Source organism: Penicillium malachiteum, assembly GCF_028827825.1.
Source record: "Penicillium malachiteum strain IBT 17515 chromosome Unknown utg000004l:1.0-4883003.0:1.0-4884900.0, whole genome shotgun sequence".
Classification (NCBI taxonomy): Eukaryota; Fungi; Ascomycota; class Eurotiomycetes; order Eurotiales; family Aspergillaceae; genus Penicillium; species Penicillium malachiteum.
The window spans coordinates 4,078,251-4,101,244 of record NW_026643097.1 but is presented as its reverse complement, the minus strand read 5'-3'; the positions used below and the strand labels follow the sequence as shown (position 1 = coordinate 4,101,244).

The window sequence follows — 22,994 nt, the reverse complement described above, 5'->3', positions numbered from 1 at the left end:
GGTGCACTTTCAGCCCCCAAGTGGATCACGACAGACGAACTACCTATAAGAGCCACCTCAGAACGTGAAAATATTGCCACCACGCTCTTGGCAGGAACTCGATCTACAAGATGCCCCAACATGTTCCTATCGGAGATGATGCATTTAAATTTGATCTGGCCGCCCTGCAGACTGGAGTTATGCACCCGGAGATGTCATCATCGGCCATTTAGTGCGCAAGCTGCCGATTGTTACGACTGAGGCAGTGATTACGCTCTCATTTATCGGTCGAGTGAAAGTGAAGATCACCCACTATAGCAGTAGTGATAAAACATACCACCACTATCGCGACGACTGGCGGCTTTTTGAGCTGGGCGAGTTCGTCATCCACAAGGGACCGTTGCATCTCGCTGAAGGAACCGATGAAGTTCTAAGTTGGCCGATCTCTGTGACTATTCCCCTGGAGCCTTCACAAACATGCAGACAAGGTCATATCCAGGACGCCAGTTTCGTTCCGTTGGAGGCGGATCATCCGGCTCATCATACCTTGCCCGGCTCGTTTTATTCCCATGGCGAGGATTTCGGCTCAGACGAGTCAGAGGACCTTGTTGAATACTTTCTCCAAGCGAAGCTCCGATATGAAAAGGGACATAAACAGTTTGACTTTGGCAACCATCATCGCGACCACGAAGCTGTCCGACCCATCTATCTGCGACATCCGATCCCACACGATGATTTTATTGGTATCCCGAAGATGTTCACGGGAATGAATACTGTCGTGAGTCAACGACTTCTCCCGGGCATGGAAGAAGCAGATCTATCTTTCAAGCAAAATTTCCAGAAATTCTTCCATTCGTCCAAAGTCCCACGTTTCCAGTACACTCTGCGCTTCACCGTTCCCACCGCTCTTCACTTGGATGACCCAACCCCACTGCCCATTCAATTGGAGATTCAACTGGATCCCACTGGGACCAGCGACTCCATTAAAGATGTCGACCAAAATATACAAATTCGCGAGATTAAGGTGTCTATCAGAAGTCAAACAGATGATCGTGCGCCGGGAGATTGGAATCTGTCGGGACATAACAACGAATACCACGACAAGACGAATCTGAACCTAGAGCGTCTCTTTGCAGAACTGGAATCTCCACTGGTCATCCACACCGGAAAGCGCAACGAGCCGATTCATATTGGGAATGTGTTTCAGTTGACTCTTCATCGCTATGGTTTGAAGTCCAGGAATCGATCCCTTCAAGGCTCAGATTTTTGCAAATATGGCATTCAGCCTAGTTTCTTGACCTACAATATTCGACACCACCATATGATGGAATGGAAGATTTCATTGTCTATTGCTGGGGAAGATACGAGTCACAAGTATTCTCTGCCGGTGCAAGTTATCGGGCCAGCGTGATGAAGTGGACATTTCGCCGTGGACGCGTCTTTTATTATGTACATATCTCCTTGGGTGCACACCTGGGCATGTGATACTATCATTACCCACTGTATACCCACAATGACAACCCAGGAGGTCATTTAACAATATCATGGTCGCTTCTCAGTTCTCGTCAGGTTCAAAACTTATACTTATCTTATATCAAGAACTTTGGAAGACATGCTCGCTGCTAAGTAATCTAAAGTTCTGGATTTTACCTTTTGAAACATTTTGAAACTGTTATCATATTTAAATGTTTTCTCAAACATTCGAACGCAACCTAGCTGCGCCACTCGCTAAACCTTGCAGCATGAAAATAATTGGGACTTTGCAATCAATCTCCCCCACTTTAACCCTCCGAGTTCCTCAATGAGAACGATCAAGTCCAGAGGAAGTACTGCTTCCGCCAGAATCCACCGCATTCTCACGCTCGGGCGTACGCTAGATCAAGATTGAGAAATTCAAGTTACTGGTATGATGGCCCTCAGTCTTGGAGCGAAAATTCGTGTATTTTGTGGCTGATTCGCCATTTGCGATCATGCTCACTGGCATGTTCATAGTGGGCTTGAGCTCAAGCTTATCCGAATGGGTTTTCCTCGCCCGAGCTTGGGCTTTAGCTCTTCGATTTTTGAGCAGTTGGGTAGTGTCGGCGAGGAAAAATGGGGGAATACCGTCAAAGCTTGGAAGTGATTGATTTGGGGCCATCATGAATTAATTAATTGTAGCAATCGTAGAGGTCCAGGTGTTGACATTCAAGTTAGCACTATATCTTGACCCGATATCAACCTGCCCTTACCGCCCACTATTTAGGATATGAATACGTTATACGAATTAATTCTGCTAATCTATTCTTCCGAGTCGATACCTCGATTCTTTAAATGTTACATAGGCTACAGCGTTCACCTGTCGAGTCTTGAGAAGTATGAATTACATTTTGGATCAACTTTAATGTCAGACTTGTACTACTCTTTCTTTGCTTTTTGTTTCTTATAGGTTCGTGTTCTGCACGAGTCCTTAAAGCGAACAGAAAGCACCCATGGATGAAAATGACCGGATAATTGGCCGGATATTTTCACATCGACTCCACTGACGACACTCTCAATACGCCACATCGCCACAGCCTGCCGACGCGTCGTTGGCGCTTGGGTCCCATGGGGTTATCGAAATCAGCTCCACAAGTCTTCCCTGAGACCCTTCTCTGACTGGCCAAGTGGATACATGTGTATGGAGAGCCAAGCCTATTCACAATCAATCTTGGACGCATCCGGATAACATGCAAATTGGGTACGCAATATTGAAGGATCGACAGATCCACACGTCGTTTTCTTCCCGGCTGATAAGGAGAAATTCGTACGAATGCGATGTCGAAAATGTACCTACGGTTCAAAATTTAACAACCATGGCGGATTAAAGATTCTCTGCGGAGACCACATGTAAGACGAGTGGAGAATCGGTGGCTTGGATGACGAGCTACGCATTCAAATGGAAAGCCGGCGCGGATATAACATCTTCAAGCGCCCCGTTCATAAATAATGGCCTGACCTCCACTTTTTTTTATTCTCGAATTTCTTCCCCAATGCACTTGTGCGGTGACACCCGGAGACCCTGATCCTTCATCGCCCCTTAACAAGGCCATTCACCTTGGACTCGCGATGATCCAATGTTTATGCGGGCCTCTTCCGCTATGCGCTTGAGCTCCTGGCTGGGCAGCAGCTATCGACAGAATTGCAAATTCAATCCCATCCGAAGGATCGCCTTCATCGTACTCGCTATCGGCGCGATATTCATAGGTCTCTATGCCGCGCTGCCGAGTATTTACAGATTTCGATTCCATCTGGGATACAGCTGGTATGATCTAGGATATTATGGCCTCGGTCCGTCACGAACATACCAATCCCTCGACGAACAATCTCCCCTCGTGGAGATTTCACCAGTTGATGCAAAATGCGACCAACGATATACCTTTCTGGCCCCACGAGGCGACTCCGTTGAACACCCCGGACCAATGATCCTCGACGCGAACGGAGAGCTGGTTTGGATGAAATATAATTGGGGCACAACTCAAGATTTCAAGGTCCAGCGTTATAAAGGGAAAAACTATTTGACATACTGGCAAGGAGATGAAGAAGATGGATATGGACATGGATCGTGGTACATGGTATGATGATATGCGGGTCCCATTCTTGGCGCGTGCCCAGTTGACTAATACTTTGGCTTTGAAGCTGGATTCCACCTATACTCCTAGATATATCGTATCTCCTGCTGGCGACCTGGACGGCGACCTCCACGATATTCAAATCACCGTAAACGACACTGCTTTACTTTTAATCTATGAACCAATTCCGGCCGATTTGACTGCGCTTGGGGGGCCGGAGCACGGATGGCTGTACGAAGGTGTTATACAAGAAATCGATATTGAGACGGGCGAGCTATTATTTGAGTGGCGCTCTTCGAAGACATACCCTCCCGAAGATAGCTTTCACCCATTGAATGGTCGAGGTTATGAACGAGATCTGGGTTACGACTATTTCCATTTGAACAGCGTGGACAAGAATGACGAAGGACACTACCTGATTTCTGCACGCCACACGCATACGGTCACTTGTATCGATTCTAATGGCGAAGTGCTTTGGACTTTGGGTGGAAAGCAAAATTACTTCACCGATCCGTCCAATGGTCCTGCGACTGAAATCGCGTGGCAGCATGATGCTCGTTGGCGTGGACCAAACCGAATAACTTTGTTCAATAACGAAATCAACGATGTCCCCTTCGCGTCAGCGGTGAGCCACGGACTTTCACTTGAACTGGATGTTCCTAATCGCTCAGCCAAAGTGGTGACAAGATACGATCACCCACAGCGCGTGATGTCTATATCGCAGGGTAACTTGCAAGTCCTGGATACCGGCAATGTCCTTGTGGGCTGGGGACACACTGCTTCCTTTACAGAATTCACTAAGGACGGCGAAGTCGTTTGCAACACAAATTTCGGCGCAGCAGCTTGGTTCAACTTTGGTCGGATTGTTTCATATCGCGCCTTCAAAGACAGCTGGGTCGGTACACCCAATACACTTCCTGATATAGCTGTCTCGAAGGATAGTGTGTTCGTCAGTTGGAATGGTGCGACTGAGGTCGCTGCATGGGTCCTTGAAGGGTGGGACGGTGACAGTCTTACGGACATGATGTTCGTTCCTATTGGGAAAGTGAATCGTCTTGGCTTCGAGACCGAGATTCCTTTGACACCAGATGTCAACTCTTACTTCCGGGTTGCTGCCGTCAATTCGAATGGCGAAGTTCTTGCCTGGACTGAGGTTCATTCCAGAACCTCGGCTTCTCTAACAGCTTTCTCCAGTAACTTCCACGCTTGGGTTGTTACTATAATTATTGTCTTTTCGGTCGGCTGTCTTCTTTATGCTATCTATCGTGCTGTCCACCGCCGACTGGGCTCACGAAAACCCGATATAGGTGCGCTGTACCAGCTTATTGGGCACGACGAAGATGAAAACGATAGAGAACATGAAAACCTTCCGATCTAGAAGGTGTGCGCGTCTTGATACCCATTCACTTTTACTTTTGTACATACACATAGACTACCACGTGCATTGCGTTTACTATTTCTACATACCTCTATTTTCTTCACCCAAATCACTACACGGAATGTGCAGAGCGCGCCCAATTACCGCCAAGCGATTACAACCTCAACAACGAACCTGGAAATGAGCAAGATGTGAAGTGCTGAAAGATCTGAGTCTGTAATCAAAATCTATATCATCATATGGGGTGCATTTTCTTTTGAGATATGTAGGGAACTGATGGGTATTCTGCCAGACAGTGAGTAAAGAAGCAGGCAAGTGAAAGAGGCCAAAGGTCTATCTACTAACTTGGACGAAAATAATCCTTTTGAAGTTCTAGTGCTAAATATTTACTACTGACATTGGAAATGGAGTCATTACCAGTATATTAATCCCGAGGTAATGAAGAAAATTCCACGATTTGTCAATTTGAAAGTTGGGGTTTGTCTCGAGTGTGGCCGCTGATTTCCGCGTAGTGGTCTGCGAGATTGATCACATCTCGGCGATGCGGAAACTAGCATCATGCAACAGATACTTGACCAGATTACCACTAGGCTTCGCCATTTTTGCAGCGTCACTGTTGCGGGACATATGCACTTACCTGCACAGTATGCACCAATGAAGATGTCGCAAGTGTAGAAGGTTGGGCATTTATGGATCCACAACAGCTGGGGAATTTGTCTCCAGGCATCTGCTGAAATTTCTTGCGAACAAGAAATTCTAAGCCACGCCAAGTTCAAGCCAAACCAAGAATGAAGTTTTATGGCCAGTTGAAGGAGTTCGTGTGAGGGTCTCATCATCGCCATAGGAGACCCAAGCAGTTGAAGAATCAACGTACTTCGCAGTCCGACGCTGTGACTGGCTTGGAGACTACTTCGGATTTTGATGTGGCGCGCCTATCTTTCGAAGGCTATTGGAAAGATGCTTACGAAAAGCTTCAGGATGAAGATCCAAAACTGGTGGAGAGCTACAGGAAGATTCTCCTGCAACAGATAGCCGAGAGGGATGAAACGCCTTCGGGCACAAATAACGATCCTGTACTCGAAGAATTTATCAAAACACGACTTCAAGAGATAGAGAAGACTCAGCTCAAATTGGAGATATCCGGAAGAGAGATTGTAGCTCGAGAGCAAGTTCGCCGCATCATGAACGCCATTCTTTCAGTCAAAGATTTCATTTCGACAGCGGTCAGCTCAGAGCCACATGCTGCTTTGGCCTGGGCAGGAATCTTAGTTCTCATGAACCCTATCGTCAGATCAAGCACCCAGGGCGATGATGCTATGGACTGCTTCGAAAAGATCTCAAAATTAATGGTCGTGTACAGAGTCGTGGAATCTACTCCTATCGCCTCATCGCCAAGAGCAGGCTCAGACCAAGCTGAGCCTTTGAGTGACCTTGCATCATCGATCAAAACACAAATGATCACACTCTACTCTCAGATTCTCAAATACCATATACGGCTTTCAAAACATTTGAACGAGTCAGGATTCCTCCGATTTGTCGAAGATTTTGGCTGGGACCGATGACTGGAAGGAATGTTTCAAGAAATTGATAGTCTCGATCAAAGCATTCGCAAGAGCCTTGATACTTTGAATACGCATATCCTGCAAAGAATCGACACCCAATTTTTGGAATTGCACCAGCAAATAGCTATCTCAACAAAAGTGATGGTGGATGCAAGGGACAATGCCAAGGTAGGCAGCTTAGTGATGTGTATCAAGTCATTGAATTTACATCTATGAGTACTTACCATCTGTTGTGGGAAACAAAGGAGGCACAATTGCTAAGCAAGCTACATATCGCGGAAGGAGCCACAGTGGATTGCGACGACGACCAGGACACAACCTCTGATTGCCTAGAAGGCACTCAAGTCAATACTCTTGAACTGATTCAACATTGGCTCGAATGCCCAAACTACGAGAACATGTTTTGGCTCTCTGGCATGGCTGGAACAGGGAAATCCACAATCTCAAGAACTGTTGCCAAGGCTTGCCATCTTAATCGAAGTATGGTGAATCAAAATCCGCTGCAGAGGAGAAATGTGGTTCTGGGAGCATCATTCCTCTTCGATAAGAATGACGATGATCGAAAAACAACCAAGCATCTCTTTACCACTCTTTGCAGGGGCCTTACGGAGCACATGCCCAATATCAAGAGTGATGTTTGCGATGTTATATCTGCGCACCCGAACATTGGGAGTGAATCAATCAGTAAACAATGAAGGCGCCTGATTCTTGATCCACTTGTGCTACTGAACAAAAGGAATATGGTACCACTCACCCTGGTTATGGTCATTGACGCTCTTGATGAATGTGAGTCTGAAGAAGATATCGACAGCATTATTCAGCTCTTCAATCAGGCAGGCAAGCTCGATACTATTTCGCTACGGCTATTCATTACAAGCAGGCCGGAGATTCATATCCAGTCAAGCTTTGATGGCATTTCAAGAGACCAAAACTCTGCGTTTCAGAGACATGATCTACATAAAGTCAAGATTTCCAACTCTGATGATGATGATATCACGAAGTTTCTTCGACATAATATTCCTCCAATTGCACAGAAACACCGTCTTGGAAGGGACTGGCCTGGAGAAGCCTGTACGAAACGACTTGCGGAAAAGTCAGATGGTCTCTTCATTTATGCAGCGACGGCGTGCCGATTCCTCAGTGACCTACGGTTATCCAAAACAGAAGTGGAACGACGCTTGCAAATTATCTTCGAGGACCAATACGGCAAACTCACCCCACTGAATATCCTCGACCTAATTAACACGCAAATCCTTCAGATTTCAGTCATTGGTCATACCTTGGATGAAGAAAAGGAAGAAAGGTGTCGCCTATTTCAGAAGGTTGTTGGGGCACTCATCACCTTGTTCAAGCCTCTTTGCATTGAAGACATTGCCAAATTACTCTCAGAGGACATTTCAGATGTCGAATCGACCTTCCAGCGACTCCATTCAGCAATATCAGGTGGTCAAGACAGAGCCTCGCCTGTTCATTTGCTTCATCTATCCTTCCTTGATTTTTTGCTCGACGAAAAAAGATGCATAGTTGGGGAGTTCTTGATTTCTCAGAAAGACGTACATGATTCGCTCCTTAAAGTTTGCCTTGCCACTTTGTCATCTACCTTGAAATAGAATATTTGTTCCTTATCGGAAGGGTCTACTCTTGCTGCAGATGTTGAATCTTCTCGACTGGAGCAACAACTTCCGCCCCATGCCCAGTATACATGCCTGCACTGGATTGGGCATCTTCAAGGAGCCGCGAGGAATCCTCTTGATGGAGATGAAGTGTTCGTTTTTCTGACAGCGCACCTCCTTCACTGGCTTGAAGCTCTCTGTCTCATGGGTAAAATGTCAGAGGGTGCGTGCCATGCTCTAGCTTTGGCCAAATATTTGAATGGTCTCCCTGTAAGTAACGTACATCACTAAATGTAACCGCCTACATCCTGCTCACTCTTATGAATTTTTCAGCCAGCTGGCAGACAAGAGCTACGAATTTTAACCTAAGATCTGGGGCGCTTTATAAGGAAATTCAGGTCCATGTTTGAGGAGAAACCCCTCCAAATATACCAGTCAGCGCTTGTACAATGCCCAGAAAACAGTCATATTCGGAGGTACTTCAGCCATGTTATCCCCAGGTTCATCATCCGGCCACCAGTGGTGGGAGAGCATTGGGATGCGTGCCAACAGACTTTTAAACTCAATGGCTTCCAAAGTCTTTGTTTTTCACCAGATGGCAAACTGTTAGCATCTGCCAATGTGCATGTTTGGGAGACGGCAACAGGATCCCTCCTCAAATCATTTCCTACCTTCGGCGGCGGCAATTAGTTGATTTCTCTCTTGATGGGAAGCAGATCATCTGTTTTTTAGGAGACGCCTCAATCAACATATGGAATGTGGCTACCGGGATTATGGTGAAGAGAATAGAAAGTCCTCTCTCAAATTCTCTTTCTGGGCCCCTCTTAGGTCTAGTTTCCTATGACAAATCTTTGGCCGTGATCGGATGCCGCGGCGGAAGAGTCCACATCCTGGATCTGAAGCATGGAGAAACCCAAATGTCTATTGAGACAGATGCCGAGGAAATGGCGAGCGTCAACCTCCTGATGCTGTCTCATGATGCGACCACTTTGGCCGCTTGCTTTGGAAAGGGCAAAGTGCAGCCTTGGAATACACGAACTGGAGTCATGGAACACAGCTTTGATTACACTGCTCGATCGCATTGCGGGCCTGATTACTATAGAGAAGATGAAACCGGTCACTTTTCACCAGACAGTACTAAATTTGCCTTCACGTGCTGTAATGGCATGTCTGGGATATTGGAAGGAGGCTTAACTCCTAATGAAATTTATCCTTCTCTCCACGATCACCTCGGGATGTGACGTAGCGATATATGCAAACCATGTGAACTTGAAGTGACTCGGAGCCCCTGGTCTGTGTTACTACAGAGCACCGCTCTGTACAGAACGGGTAGTATCTGGGCGCACCTGTAAGTCAGCTTGAGACTTCTTGGAACATCAGCCACTTTTTCGAGGTTCCTCTTTGCATCCGTCACGCCCGGGTGGACTACAGGGCACTATACCGGGAGCTACTGGGGCCGCAGGGATGAGAGGGGTCATCGGACTTCTTCCATGCACCTAAGGTGTGATGGGAATTGCATGCAGATTGAGGTTGCGTGGACTCGGGCAGACGGAGTAGATAATTCGATTCCATTTCCCCTAGTTTCTCGGCTCTCTTTATCGCTGCGACTTACGCTCACTGCCAAGAGTTGATAACTCGTGCGACATGCACTTGTCCCTCGGTGAGCCTGGCGCGGCATAATGGTTTCAAAAAAGTCTCCTTGGCAATTTATGATGACGCATTCGCAAACAAGTCTTCTTGAGCTTCAATAATTGTTGAGATCCATCTTTAATGCCTTGTTGAGATCGAACCGGTACGAGTCGACTTGTCACCAGTTGACGGATCGGAGCTATGCCTGTTCCATCGTTATCGCTCAGGAACAGAGTAGGACAAAACCCGTCACCGAAAGTGGGCCTAGATCGGCCTGGGAAATGTCATCATGTTTATTCGGAGGAGTATTGGCGTGAGCAACATCCGCAGACTTGGACTCTTGGAAAACACTTGGCGAGAGGAGATAACCATCAGAAACAAGCCAAGGAGGGCGCAGTCTGTAAATTCTGCAGAACCTGAAAGTCGACTTTCTTCCATGGTAGGGATAAAAAGGGACTCTTCAGCCCTACGGAACGAGTGGAGTCAAATGCCGTGATTTCGTGATTTGGAGTGGAAAAGAGAAAAAACTCTCGCTGCCTCGGGAATCGGGCCAGTTCGCCGCGGAGTGCGCATCTCAACTCAATTTTCTTCTTGATCATCGGCCTTCTCCGATTCTCTTATAATTCTCCTCCTCTTCTCCTCTTGACCTTTGTGTGTTTATAAATCTCACAACTGGAACAAAAAAAAACACAGAATGGAGAAATCCACCTCGTCCCCGATACCGGATCTGGAGGCAACCTCCCCAGATCTGCGAAAGGAGTCATCGATCAAACGAGGATGGAAACAAGAACTCAACCCCAGCCATGCTGATCTGGTCTGTTTGCTACTATGTTTCCTGACTGGTCTCTGCGACAGCAGCGCCTACAATGCGTGGTCATGTTTCTTAGGAATGCAAACTGGTATGATTCACCCACCACCCACCTTCCAAGAATGTTCTCAGGAACTGACCGAACGTCTCAAACATTACAGGTAACACCATCTTCCTTGGCCTCGGTGCATCCAACCAACCAGTCAGTAAACCATGGGGATGGCTAAAGTCCCTGGTGTCAATCACCTCCTTCTTCACCGGCGCAATGGTCTTCTCCATTAGTATGCGCACGGTCGGCTCTTTGCGCCGCGGAACCCTCTTCGTCTCCTTCCTCGTCCAAACAGCCCTTATCATTATCGCCGTCGCACTCATTCAAGCTGATCTTATTCCCCACTCCTCCAACGATTCCAGCCTCGATGGCGGGCCCCTGTTCCTGGAATTGATCCCTATCGCTCTCCTGGCTTGCCAATCTGCTGGTGGTATGACCTGCAGTCGAGCACTGGGTTACAATGAGATCCCGACTGTCGTTCTTACCAGTGTCTACTTTGACATTGCTTCCGATCCTAAGCTTATCGAAAAGCCCACTGCGAATGTTAAGCGGAATCGCCGTATTGGAGGTGTGGTGTTTTTGCTTGTGGGTGCTATTGTTGGAGGTTGGTTGAGTCGCAGCAGTGGTGGTATGGAATCTGCGCTTTGGATGGCAGCAGGAATGAAGTTTGTTACTGCTATTGGGTGGTTGTTCTGGAAGGCGAAGTAATTTGTCTTCTAATCGGGTATTTGGGGTGCTCGTGTGCACTGTTTTACTTGCGCGCATGCGCGCAAAAGCCTTGTTGCTGGCTTCAAGGGTGAATAGCTAATTGTTACTTATACTTGCATTATAGAGAGCGTATTGCTAGATGCTAGAGCTTTTTTAAAGAGATTTCACAGTTTTAATGATTTCGTTGATGATCTTCTCCAAGTAGTCCAGGTAACTCAACGGTAACTCGAAGCATGCAGTACAATTCCTGTTTCCTATTGCTTCCTACTGGCAAATCTACGCTCCTTGCGTTCCACTTACACTGGCACGGATTATTCAAGTTCACGGTGCTGCATTTTACTTAGGCTATTAGGGTATAATATTATTCGAATTAATACATAGCGGAATAGGACATCAAGCCCGCTCTCCCAGCACAGGTATTGCCAGTGGAGATGGAGCCCGAGATCCCTGATCATCAGGAGTCTTCAGTAGGTCCTTTCGAGTATCAAACTCTATCTCAGAAACGTTGACATGACTTCCCAGATCTCGCAAATTATCCAAAGATGGAAAATTGAAATTCGATATGGAGCCCGCACTAGCAAAGAGTGGACGGGGAGCAATGAGTGGTGATACTGTCTGCATGGGAGTTGACGAGTCCTCAAAACTGGTTCGACCCTAGAGAGGGATCATAAGTAGAGTTGAAGACTAGTGTAGAGGTGGATAGACTTACTGGCAATTCCTGTGGACTATCTGGCCTTGTGAGGATTTCTTTGCGCTTGACCTCAGGCCACGGCTTCTGCACAACCAGCGTCTTCTCGCTCCCTCTTTCAGTCGAACGTTTCTCGGAGAGGGATGAAATGTCAAATCGTGACATATTGCCTCTCATTGATTGTATGGAATGACGCCAGCCCACGCCGGGGCTTTTCAGTTTATCGTTTTCGGAAGCTGGTAGTTCAATGAATGATCCACTGTCCTGTCGATGCTTTTCTTGATTTCGGAACACATTTGACCATCGGTTTCCCTTCTTATGACCTAGCAAGTCGGGAGACAGGAGAAGATCGTTTCTTTCCTTTGAGTAATTCGAATCGCTGATTGATTGCTTTGAGCTGTGTCGTTCGGGTTTTGTAAATGCCTTGGTGCTCAAGTCGCTGAATTTCCCCCCCAATGTTCGAGAGATTGCTGGCCTTCCTAGTGCTTTCCGAAGCAGTGATAGATATCACATCACTGCCTGTGGTATCGTCATGATCGTGACCATTCGTGGCTACACTGTATAACATCGGCTGTATCGGGGTGTTCAAGTCTTGAAGAGCTGCGGAGCTCATTTGAAGTCGGATATTCAATCTATCACATTCCAATCGAGACTCTTTCGATACAGCCGTTTTTTGAACGGTCTTGATGTGGAAACTGAGGTTATATAGCGCTCGTTTCAGATCCGCTTGGCTGGCTGCAATTGCCTCCCAATGATTTCTCATCAACGGAACATCATTCGACTGCCTCTGACCTCCACTCATTGCCTCTTGCGCTAATTGCACCAAAAGCTCAACCCCAGTCTTCACACCCCGTAACGCACGGTCTGTGGTCGTTAGCTTGGTCTTTAGCTCTGCGAGTCGAGCTGAAATGTTCGTAGCTTGATTCACTTCGTAGACAAGGTGTTCGGTAAATTGTTGAAGGTTTTTCGTGTCAATCGAGATATTCATCCGCCATACTTCTTCGGCAGCAATTTTTTGCAACAATTTCTTTGCGTAGACAGAAGCGGCAGCGGCGGCGAATCCATTCCAAGCTTCTCTTTTGTGTGAATCGGAATAATCGCAAATCCCTCGAATATGCAAACAAGCGAACTTGTTCGCTGAACTGGGCAGTTCTTGTTTGGAGCATAGGATGCCCAGTTCCTTGCCAACCCTGTCTCGTTTTCCAGCATCATTCAAACTGATATTCGTTGATCCAATTCTACCAGTGTGCACCGTGATTCGGTCGTATTCAGGGCGATCGGTTCGAGCGATTATCGTATTTTCGTCAATCGCGCTAGAGGAGAGGCATTCACAAGACGAGGCATGTTCATAATCCGCCTTTAGTAACCGATCAAGATGATTTCGGGGCCGCTGATAGTCATCTCTTATTTTCTGTGTTTTAACGAAGGCCTTCTCTAGAAGCTCGTGAAGATCTAACCCTTCATCAAGTTGAACCGCTAACCCTTGTGTACCCGTGAAAAGCGCTCGCCCTGGTGGCTCGATATGGCTGGTATGTTTGAGCTCCTCGGTCGCATCTCCAATCTCGTATTGAACGATCTCAGTGCCTACCACAACATCGCCAAGGCGGATATCGTGGCGGGGTGACGGTATCCCTCCAGCAATCCCCACTATCAATAGTACGCGGATCATGGGGAAACTACTCCTCATATCATGCGCCGCATCAGATGCCGACTCGATTCCGTACTGCGCATTCTGAAGACAGGTAATGAGAACATAATGTTTGGCGACGCGGCCGTAGGTATAGGTATTTCGATCCCCTCTCGGTAGCACGAAGTTAGTTGATTCGAATTCCTCGTCCAAGACCTGACGAGCGGCGGTGTACTCCTTCCGAATTCCAGTGACCCAGCCGACTGTAAAGTCGCCGTGAGATGGGAGCATCTCGGGCAATGCGTAGAGGAGTTAACAGGAGCACAATGCGATAGGGGGCTAACCACACTGAAGGTGATTTTAAAGCTCAAGATGAAGATCAAGCAAGCCCTCCCACAAAACCCTGTTTATTGGGGAAACTTTCTTTTTGGCGCACTGTTTACGACTTTGGGGGGGATTCCACTCAGCCGCATTTACCAACCATAAGTGGGATGGATTGTGATCCAAGCGTAGAAAATAGCCAGTCGGCCCCATTGGATACCTCCTGTGATTTGCTGGAATACCACGACACGTCATGGTTTGAACAGGGGTATCGGTAGTTTGGGAGGGGTGTGCGAGAAAGCAATCAAAAGTGGTTTAGTGGTGCAGCAAAGCTGAACCCATATTTGGGGGCGGATCAGGTCCCTGCGCAATGCTCATGCAAGAGAGATTGAGGTACCCAGTAATCTGAAATTGAGAATTGGATGAATATGTATCAAATTCTGACACCTGTTTTTTGGTATGCCTTCCAAGGTTCAAGTTGGATATCAGGATGAGCCTCTTTAAAATGGCCCCTAAATGCCTGAGAGACCGAGTGGTCCAAAACGAAACTTTGGGAGACCCCTGTCGCAGACGAATCATATTGCTTTTTTCCAGGACCATTGCATAATTCATATTACCAGTGGTGCTCAAACTGTACATATCCTGTGGAAAAGAGTAGCCTTGGAGAATGACTTGCATTGAATATTCGAATTTGGCTTGATCAGTAATGATAATTTTATTTAACATCACTGGCACCTGGGCAGACGATCAGAGTGTCTGAAGAAAGTTCAAGTTGACGTGTAAAACAGAAAAGACGATGACCATATCATCCTCTGATTCCTCTCACAACAACCCAATCACCACATCTCCATATAGATCCGCCTCCAAGCCCAATTTAATCTTGGCATGAAGATCCAAGTGAATTCTGATATTCAAACTTCCCTTATCCTCCTTCTCATCATCCTCGTGCCTCTTTGTATCGAGGATTAGGGCAGCAGCAGGTCCAATCAATTTACCCTCGCCACTAGCCAGTGTCTCAGGGTCCATGAGACTCTCCATGGGATCGTTACTGGAAAGAGAATCTTGGGATCCATGGCGATTTTTGCAATTGCCTTTTCCAGGGGCAAGTGCGGTGATACTAGACATCAAAGGGTGGGAGTTAGCCTTGATGAGTTGGTGAACTCGTTGAATGTATGGTCAAGGTGAGGTGGTTATGGAGATACCTCAATGCTGGAATAGGATCACCCATGTTGATCCGATAACGCGTAGACGAGATTTAAAAAAAATTGTATATGTTATATAATGTGGGAGTCAGCGTATCACTCACGAAAAGATTGCGCTGAGTAGCCCAGCCTTTTTAATATGCAAATATGCATGTCTTCAAGTTGGTAGATGGGGCGACCTTATCTCAGCTTGGAGGCACTGAAGGTGCTCGCTGCCTCAAAAACCGTTCCATGGCTCATAGTGTTTTGTTTCCTGATTCAATGATACATTGTTGTTTCAATGAGCTTTGGATGTCCTATCAATGCAATTGTCGGCAAATCCCATTATTCTTAGATCCATAGGCGGAAATGTTCTCACGTCGCTTCATCTCCCGTGGGAATCAAAGATTGGTTACCCCGATGGTCTACAACACCCGTGGCCCCGGGACTCTCCTGCCAGTGGCAGAATGAAGCATCTTAAAGGCACTCAGGATCACGAAGAGCGCCGAAGAGAGGAGTCTCGAAAGCAACGATGTCATCTTACCGCAACATGCGCAGTCACAGAAGGGGTTCTACAGAGACAGGCGGTCCATAATGCTCATGTCTATCTAGGCTCGGATGGTAGAGTATGTCGCTTTCCTCGTCCCCTGTTCTGAATACTCCCCGCTCTATGATTGAATAATTCAATAACTAGAACAGATCTACATCACAAAATCACCTCATCCAAATTCTCGTCCTGTTCAATGGAGGCTTCTCTCAGCACCCTGATCTGTCTCCTCGAAATACAGCTGGGCTAGTCACTATCTCCGGTGAAACACCACCAACCTTACGATGGGTCTTTCTCGACGCAGAAACACACGAGATGAGATGGGGCGGCAAGCAGGAAAGTGAAGGTCAGATATGTGGGCCCTTCGACTGGACGAAAGACGAAGCTTGTATCACTCTTGAAGATTGGGAGGGGTGGATGACGGTTCGCGACCCGAGCGATGAAACAAGGATGAAGAAAGAACTTGATCTAGAGGATTCTGGTGATATTTGAAAGTTGTGTTTTGATCAGGATGATGACGGTGCAGATTTACCTGAAAATGCGTAGGTCCTAGAGGTCCGTCTAAGGTGAACCACGGCTGGTTCATAGGCAATGTTCGATGTTGCGCAACCTTGGGCTTCGTAGAGTTCGCAACTCGCCACTTTCCCGATACGGAACACTCGGGAGACTCTCATAGAACATTCATGTTCCATAACTTATGTTCCGTATATCAATTTATGCTGGCATTTCAATTCAAAATTTCATGATGTGAGCAGGAGAGGACGCGTGAGCTAGTTAAAGAATGCACATGTGGGTCCATGGCCTCTTCATGGCAAAAGTAGTATTAACAAAGGTGATATGCCGAGTCGAGCATCTGAAAATTGACTATACATAACAAGTATACAAAACACCCATCCGATTACTAGTACTCATTTCCCTCGAGGAATTGAAGCACTCAGAGCACGGTACCCTTGACCTGTTTCTTATCCACGTTGAAGTTCTTCCAAAGCAGAATAGCAGGAATTCCCAAAACCAAAACACACGTAGAGGCAATGCAGTTCATCTTCTGGGAGTAGCCCCACGCATATGCTGCAGCGTCACGAACAGGAGATCCAACAGGAAATTGCAATTGGTATGCGAAAGACTTGTTGTAGATGGTGAGAGCATTCGCCTGCTGATCGGCAGGAAGACGGCTGCGAAGGGCGTTGAGGAAAGTATTGTTATAGATAGCGGCACAAACAGCATATCCAATAGAGCTGCCCACATTATTGAACAAGCTGATCAGTGAAAGCGCGATGGGAATACCCTCGCGATCACCACCCGCCATGGCAGCCATATCATTTCCGATCACGAGAGTACCACCAGCGAATGCAATAAAGATCTGACACATGATAATGTATCCGATACTTTGATCAGCACCACGAAAGTGGATCATCAGGCCAGATCCGAGCATCATAAGCGGTAGTCCAAACCACAGACAGACCCATTTGAAGTGTTTGGTTTTGTACACGTATAGACCCATGACCACGGACCAAAAGCAGGAACCGACGTTGTAGGTTTGCAGCACATATCCGGCTTTTGTGTATCCAAGGTCATACACCACAAGTAGGAAGCCTTGGAAGTATGTATCCCAGAGATCGAAATTGAAGAATAGAACGAGACTAAGTAAACAAGCACCGGCAATCGTACGATTCTTGAACATTTGCCAGCGAATGAAGTGCTTAGTAGCGAAATACTTCTCCCAGATCGCAAAGGTAGGGAATAGGAGGAATCCTATAACAATCATAGCAATGAACTTGGCGCTGGAGTATCCAGTCAGGCCGTAGGATGTTAAGCTGAAAGGTAACAAGAATAGAATAAAGGCAGCCATAATGATACAGGCACCGATCACTAATTCAAAGTGAAAGTTGATTAGCTCTGTTTGGAACATCAAGGGGCAAGGTATATCTCTTACCATCGAATTCATGAAAGTAGTAGACGATAGATTGCATAGTGGTCCGGCCACTAGGCTCTCTATGAATGATACCCATTTTCTTAGCCTTCCTTTCGTAAAATTTGAAAATTCCACAAAGAGGAAAGAAGACAAAAGGTTGAACAATAGCGAAGACACCAAATCCCCAACGCCATCCAGATGTTTGGATAAATGAAGTCGCAGCCAATGGAGCCGTGAAGGCGGTACAGATAAACGGTGTAGTAGAGAACGCAAAAGCCCACGCTCGGTTTCGCAAACCAGTGGTATCAGCGATGAAAATCTCCAAAATCAAATAAATAAAATAATATCCCACCCAGTAAAGGGTATAACCTGCAGCAAAGGCATTGGGGCCATTACATGCAGCGAGAATAATCATTCCCAGTAGATAAATGATGACGGAGAAGGCAAGACCCTCCGCACGGCCCCACAAATTCAGGGTCTTACCTAGGGGTAACTTAAGAACGCCCCCAATAATTGCCGAAGTGATATACGCTGTGGTCACTTGTGGAGCAGCCGAAAATTCAGCATACACATATTGAGTGAGATTAGACAATAAAGTCTGATGGAATGCTAACATGAAATAGCACAGCCAAATCCTATGTAATCGGTCGCATGTTAGTTTTAGCCTGATTCTTTTCATCCGGAACTTGAACCCACCATCCATAAATCCCAAGTACAACTTTTCTGGTGTAGACCAGCGCAGCAGCTTCAGCCTTCTGCAGACCTAGCTCGGCATTGGCATTGATATGATCCGGGTTTCTTTGGACTTCCTTTTCATCGTGCCACTCGAAAGACTCTTCTTCCGGTGAGGACGGTGAGGAAGTAGTAATACTCTCATTTGTGGAGGGTTCTTGCTTCTCAATACCCTCATCAGGCGGGACAAATGGCTTAGATGTCCGGCCACCTTCATTGCGACCCCGAATGACATCGATAGCACCCATTGTGTCAACAGTGAAGAGAACCCCAGCTTTGCCTGGCAATGAAGCTCAGGAAGTACCGGATCTAGCAGAAGCGACAAAACCAAGAACGAGTTGCAAGATGCAAGGAGGGGGAACCTGAGGCCTTTTTCAATTCAAAAAAAAGGGTCTCAAAAACTTAGAAGGGCTCCCGAACGCGCGCTTAACTCGGTTTTCTTGGAACGGACTCCACATCTTTCTTCTTTATTCGTTCAGGGTCCTTTCCGAGAGCCTCGTCGGGGTGTGGCGGGATCAGATAATCAAAGATATCCGCATTCGATCATCCCCGGCGTCTCCGAACTTCCTACCTAAGAATTAATAGAGAATTTTTCCTAGTTTTTAATTCCTTTTATTTGAGAAAGCTACTGAGTGAATGAGTGACAATATTGACTCCATTGATTATGATAGTTCTTTTTTCTTTTTTTTTTCATCCAGATATCTCAAGTGGTCCAAGATCTCGTATTAGCCATATGGTATTCCCCGAGATCATATTTCTTTTGCCATTACTCTCTCACGAAATTTAAATTCCCTACCAGGTTATCAGATTGATTATCACTGAGAAGATTATCTATCATTGGATGGGATCCTGAGACAGAGTTCCAAGGTTTAGGGGGGCCAACTGATCAAATTACTAATCCTGTCGTAAAGCGGCCCCGAAGCAGCACTTGAAGCTCACACTTCAAATCCGATACACGGGAAGTAGACTTCCAACTTGAAGAAATTGATCAAAGCCTTGAGCAGTCGTATTTTGTTCAAACCTGCTCATCGTATTCCTAACTACGGAGTACTGGCGATCTTGATCTTCTCACTCAATTTATTTTTCTAGCCTTTCCGAGGTCAAAGCCCAACATTGGAAGAAATCCCCCAAGTAAACCCAGTGAGTTGGATGTTTTATTATCCTGAGATCACCATATTTCCTTTTCAAAGTGGACATTTGGAAGCCTGCTTCGTTTTCATGTTGAGGAGCATCGAGATTCGTGCCGAGAGATGCTGCAGCACTGATAGAGACACCGCTGGATTTGCGTGAGAGTCAAGGTATTATGGTCTATGTACTAGTAGTATTCGTAAAAACTTGAAGAGAATGGAATACTACCTAGTAGTACCGCGGCACATGCATGTATGACTTCAAGTTGAAGTTCTTAATGTGATTTCGACAAGCCCTATGCCTGGGTCCATATTTAATAAGACAAAAGCTCTTTAATTTAAAGCCCGTTGAAACTTGAATTTAGGGTGAGAGAAGAAGTACCAGTTATCCGATGTCCAGTTATATAGGTATGTGAACTCGGACGTCGGGACCAAGGGAAAAAATAAATAAACGACCTTGAGATATTATAGTGTCATGCAATAGTGGAGATTTTGGAAGATGCGTTTTCTTGATAGCTCCCTCTCTGAAAGGATGTCCGCATATTCACAAAGGTAAGAAACACCCTGTTCTCCACGACTTATGCTTGTATATACAGAAAAAGTTTAAGAGGTAGTGAGATAGAACTAGATGCTACGGTCCGATCGAGCGGGCGCGTTGCGGATTCCCCTTAACACCTAGCGGCAGGGGCCGGGCCGGGTCTGTAAAGACGATGAGGTCGTGGCGGAGGATAGCTGGGATGTGACACAGGGCATTGGCTTGGTCAAGCAGCGGTAGAATCGTATCCCAGAACTTAGCCGGATCGATACTTACATCGGGGTGCCGGTCCAGAAGAAGGGCGAGACCACCGCGGCGCTCCTCGGCGATCAGGGCCCAGCGGATGGCTGGATGGGCCTCCAGCACCCATTCCATGTCTCGAGGAAGAAATTGATGCGGTCGAGCGGGATATGGTGCGAAGAGATCGCCCATGGGATACTCATCGAGCGTGCGAAACATGGCGAAGACGGGCTGGGCAGGTGCGTTTGAGCGGCGTAGCAGCACCACCTCGTGATAGGGCCCGCAGACAGCGCGGAATTCATATAACACTTCTGGGCTGAGCTTCAAGTAGGCCCAGTCAGCTAGATCGGACAGTACCCCGACAGGTAGCAAACCGGACTCAGAGACGCCATAAACATGAGTGATCTGGGTGTGGCAGGTGATTTGGGATGCCAGGTAGGGCTAGCAGGTGGCGCCAATAATAGCAAGGTGGCGCACACGGCTTATAGCCACGAAGGCCAAGTTGGCGCATGTCTCCAGATGTCGGGCAAGGTCTTAGATGCGAGAACGCAGGCGAAGATATTGCCGTGTTGCAACAGCTGGTCCATCAGCGTCGCGTTCATAGGACCCCCCTGTCACAGCAGGCAGGACTTAGGTCAGGTCAAAGATAATTGGAGTGACAGCGTTGTCCTGAAAATCTTACAGAATACGGTGGCCGCCATGGGGCCGACTTCGCGGCTAATCATTGTCGACCTGGTACTACGACGGGGCTTGTTGGCCTATGCTGCATTACTAGATGTGAGCATAATGGCGTTTAGCGGGATGGAGTGCACCGAGGCCCAGTGGAAGAGGATTTTGAATTATGCGGGGCTGCATTGGAAAGGCTGACGCCGGGATCGGATCAGGTAATTGAGGCGAAATTAAGTTTGATCGCTGTCCATGAATACCAGAAATTGATTTTGAAAATAAGAATGTGAAAAAATACTAGTTCGCATGCTGATATGGGTTTTATTCGTCTACAACACCTTTGGCAGGAAGATGGCTCTCTGTCCCTTATTGATTGGCTTCTGGCGGCTTCTACCTGAGCCTATTCAATGTTGATGCCCCATTTGAAACCTGTAGAAAACATTTACGTATATAACAACTCTAAATTCCTACCGAAGATCTATCCTGACAGGCGATAATCCTGAATAAATTCATTCACTACCATACGGGATCCGAGCATATAAGGTTCAGATGTAATTACTCATAACGTGATTCCCAAGCGAGTGGGCCACCCAAGCGAGTGGGCCACCCAACCAAAAAATCGCGTCGCGACCGCGTTCTTTTATCTTCAACCACCCATCATGCCACCAAAACGTACTGTTTCGGCCGAAAAAAATGGTAATCAAGAGGGTCGAATCCTACTTGCTATACAGGCTATTAAAGCTGAACAAATAAGCTCTATCCGTGAAGCTGCACGCTGTTTTGATATACCTCGTACTACACTACAGCGTCGGCTCACTGGCTATACCAATCGCTCTGAGACTCGCGCCAACAGCCATAAATTAACTGAGAATGAAGAGAAATCACTTCTTCAGTGGGTGATCTCTATGGATATACGTGGAGCTGCCCCCCGGCCTGCTACTGTTCAAGAAATGGCCAATATTCTCCTCTTAGCACGTGGCCAGACCCCTTCTCAAACTGTTGGCAAAAATTGGGTCACAAACTTTGTTAAACGACATTCAGAGCTTACTACACGTTTCTCTCGACGATATAATTATGAACGTGCGAAGATGGAGGATCCAAAAGTTGTTCAAGAATGGTTTAATCTTGTTTTTCAAACAATTCAAGAGAATGGTATTCTATCAGAGGATATCTATAACTTTGATGAGACTGGATTTGCAATGGGACTTACAGCAACTGCTAAGGTTGTTACTCGTTCTCGATATTATGGTCGACGATCACTTTTACAGCCTGGAAATCGTGAATGGGTAACTGCTATTGAAACAATTAATGTATCTGGATGGGCCCTTCCACCAGTGATTATTTTCAAAGGCAAAGTTTTAATTGAAGGATGGTTTACAAACCTTCCACTTGACTGGCGATTTGAAACTAGTCCAAATGGATGGACAACTGATGAAATTGGACTTCGATGGCTTCAAAAACACTTTATTCCAGCAACAACTGAACGTACGCTTGGAAAATATCGACTTTTGATTCTTGATGGTCATGGGAGTCATTTAACTCCCCAATTTGATCAGATTTGCAAAGAGAATAATATTATTCCAATTTGCATGCCAGCTCATTCTTCACATCTTCATCAGCCACTTGATGTTGGATGTTTTGGGCCTTTAAAACGGGCCTATGGTCGGCTTGTTGAGAATCAAATGCGGCTTGGTTTTAACCATGTTGATAAATTTGATTTTCTTGAAGCCTACCCAATCGCTCGTAAAGAGGCTTTTCAAACCCAAACTATTCAAAACAGCTTTACGGCAGCTGGTTTAGTACCATTTGACCCAGATCGAGTACTTTCTAAGTTAAATATTCTTCTTCGAACACCTACACCCCCCAGCTAGCCGCCCTACTAGTCGATCAAGCCAATTTTCACCTAAAACACCTCAGAATCTTATTCAGCTTCAACGGCAAGCTAGTTCAATCAAAGCTCTTCTAAAACAACGTTCAAAGAGCCCTCCAAGTCCACTCAAACAGCAAATCGATCAAGTTCTCAAGGCCTGCGAAATTCAGATGCATTCAACAGCTTTATTAGAGGTTGAAACACGCAAATTACGCGCTGCACATGAAAAGCAAAA

At 46.5% G+C, this 22,994-nt stretch overlaps 14 protein-coding genes across 14 annotated transcripts; 8 read left to right on the top strand and 6 right to left on the bottom strand.

Moving 5' to 3' along the window:
• Nucleotides 1–110: 110 nt before the first annotated feature.
• Nucleotides 111–1,390, top strand: N7483_009611 (uncharacterized protein; the record flags this gene model as incomplete). The annotated part of the gene is made up of 2 exons (XM_057093038.1): nt 111–211; nt 298–1,390. The coding sequence occupies 2 exons, from the start codon at nt 111–113 to the stop codon at nt 1,388–1,390; spliced, it is 1,194 nt and encodes a 397-aa protein (XP_056944212.1).
• A 445-nt stretch (nt 1,391–1,835) lies between these two features.
• On the bottom strand, nt 1,836–2,116 carry N7483_009610 (uncharacterized protein; the record flags this gene model as incomplete). The annotated part of the gene is made up of 2 exons (XM_057093037.1): nt 1,836–1,852; nt 1,882–2,116. The coding sequence occupies 2 exons, from the start codon at nt 2,114–2,116 to the stop codon at nt 1,836–1,838; spliced, it is 252 nt and encodes an 83-aa protein (XP_056944211.1).
• Nucleotides 2,117–3,071: 955 nt separating this feature from the next.
• Nucleotides 3,072–4,944, top strand: N7483_009609 (arylsulfotransferase family protein; the record flags this gene model as incomplete). Its single annotated transcript, XM_057093036.1, has 2 exons — nt 3,072–3,569; nt 3,634–4,944. The coding sequence occupies 2 exons, from the start codon at nt 3,072–3,074 to the stop codon at nt 4,942–4,944; spliced, it is 1,809 nt and encodes a 602-aa protein (XP_056944210.1).
• Nucleotides 4,945–5,732: 788 nt separating this feature from the next.
• Nucleotides 5,733–6,506, top strand: N7483_009608 (uncharacterized protein; the record flags this gene model as incomplete). The annotated part of the gene is made up of 2 exons (XM_057093035.1): nt 5,733–5,762; nt 5,826–6,506. The coding sequence occupies 2 exons, from the start codon at nt 5,733–5,735 to the stop codon at nt 6,504–6,506; spliced, it is 711 nt and encodes a 236-aa protein (XP_056944209.1).
• Nucleotides 6,507–6,718: 212 nt separating this feature from the next.
• On the top strand, nt 6,719–7,201 carry N7483_009607 (uncharacterized protein; the record flags this gene model as incomplete). Its single annotated transcript, XM_057093034.1, has 1 exon — nt 6,719–7,201. One exon carries the CDS (start codon nt 6,719–6,721, stop codon nt 7,199–7,201), a length of 483 nt encoding a protein of 160 aa, XP_056944208.1.
• Nucleotides 7,202–7,246: 45 nt separating this feature from the next.
• On the top strand, nt 7,247–8,116 carry N7483_009606 (uncharacterized protein; the record flags this gene model as incomplete). Its single annotated transcript, XM_057093033.1, has 1 exon — nt 7,247–8,116. The coding sequence occupies one exon, from the start codon at nt 7,247–7,249 to the stop codon at nt 8,114–8,116; it is 870 nt and encodes a 289-aa protein (XP_056944207.1).
• A 920-nt stretch (nt 8,117–9,036) lies between these two features.
• Nucleotides 9,037–9,360, top strand: N7483_009605 (uncharacterized protein; the record flags this gene model as incomplete). Its single annotated transcript, XM_057093032.1, has 1 exon — nt 9,037–9,360. The coding sequence occupies one exon, from the start codon at nt 9,037–9,039 to the stop codon at nt 9,358–9,360; it is 324 nt and encodes a 107-aa protein (XP_056944206.1).
• Nucleotides 9,361–10,442: 1,082 nt separating this feature from the next.
• On the top strand, nt 10,443–11,313 carry N7483_009604 (YoaK family protein; the record flags this gene model as incomplete). Its single annotated transcript, XM_057093031.1, has 2 exons — nt 10,443–10,647; nt 10,718–11,313. The coding sequence occupies 2 exons, from the start codon at nt 10,443–10,445 to the stop codon at nt 11,311–11,313; spliced, it is 801 nt and encodes a 266-aa protein (XP_056944205.1).
• Nucleotides 11,314–11,706: 393 nt separating this feature from the next.
• On the bottom strand, nt 11,707–12,166 carry N7483_009603 (uncharacterized protein; the record flags this gene model as incomplete). Its single annotated transcript, XM_057093030.1, has 2 exons — nt 11,707–11,967; nt 12,023–12,166. 2 exons carry the CDS (start codon nt 12,164–12,166, stop codon nt 11,707–11,709), a joined length of 405 nt encoding a protein of 134 aa, XP_056944204.1.
• A 151-nt stretch (nt 12,167–12,317) lies between these two features.
• Nucleotides 12,318–13,919, bottom strand: N7483_009602 (uncharacterized protein; the record flags this gene model as incomplete). Its single annotated transcript, XM_057093029.1, has 1 exon — nt 12,318–13,919. One exon carries the CDS (start codon nt 13,917–13,919, stop codon nt 12,318–12,320), a length of 1,602 nt encoding a protein of 533 aa, XP_056944203.1.
• An 852-nt stretch (nt 13,920–14,771) lies between these two features.
• Nucleotides 14,772–14,987, bottom strand: N7483_009601 (uncharacterized protein; the record flags this gene model as incomplete). Its single annotated transcript, XM_057093028.1, has 1 exon — nt 14,772–14,987. The coding sequence occupies one exon, from the start codon at nt 14,985–14,987 to the stop codon at nt 14,772–14,774; it is 216 nt and encodes a 71-aa protein (XP_056944202.1).
• Nucleotides 14,988–15,597: 610 nt separating this feature from the next.
• N7483_009600 (uncharacterized protein) lies at nt 15,598–16,169 on the top strand (the record flags this gene model as incomplete). The annotated part of the gene is made up of 2 exons (XM_057093027.1): nt 15,598–15,756; nt 15,825–16,169. The coding sequence occupies 2 exons, from the start codon at nt 15,598–15,600 to the stop codon at nt 16,167–16,169; spliced, it is 504 nt and encodes a 167-aa protein (XP_056944201.1).
• A 442-nt stretch (nt 16,170–16,611) lies between these two features.
• On the bottom strand, nt 16,612–18,569 carry N7483_009599 (Siderochrome iron transporter 2; the record flags this gene model as incomplete). Its single annotated transcript, XM_057093026.1, has 3 exons — nt 16,612–17,546; nt 17,611–18,224; nt 18,286–18,569. The coding sequence occupies 3 exons, from the start codon at nt 18,567–18,569 to the stop codon at nt 16,612–16,614; spliced, it is 1,833 nt and encodes a 610-aa protein (XP_056944200.1).
• A 1,510-nt stretch (nt 18,570–20,079) lies between these two features.
• N7483_009598 (acetyl-CoA synthetase-like protein) lies at nt 20,080–20,621 on the bottom strand (the record flags this gene model as incomplete). Its single annotated transcript, XM_057093025.1, has 2 exons — nt 20,080–20,544; nt 20,598–20,621. The coding sequence occupies 2 exons, from the start codon at nt 20,619–20,621 to the stop codon at nt 20,080–20,082; spliced, it is 489 nt and encodes a 162-aa protein (XP_056944199.1).
• Nucleotides 20,622–22,994: the final 2,373 nt, after the last annotated feature.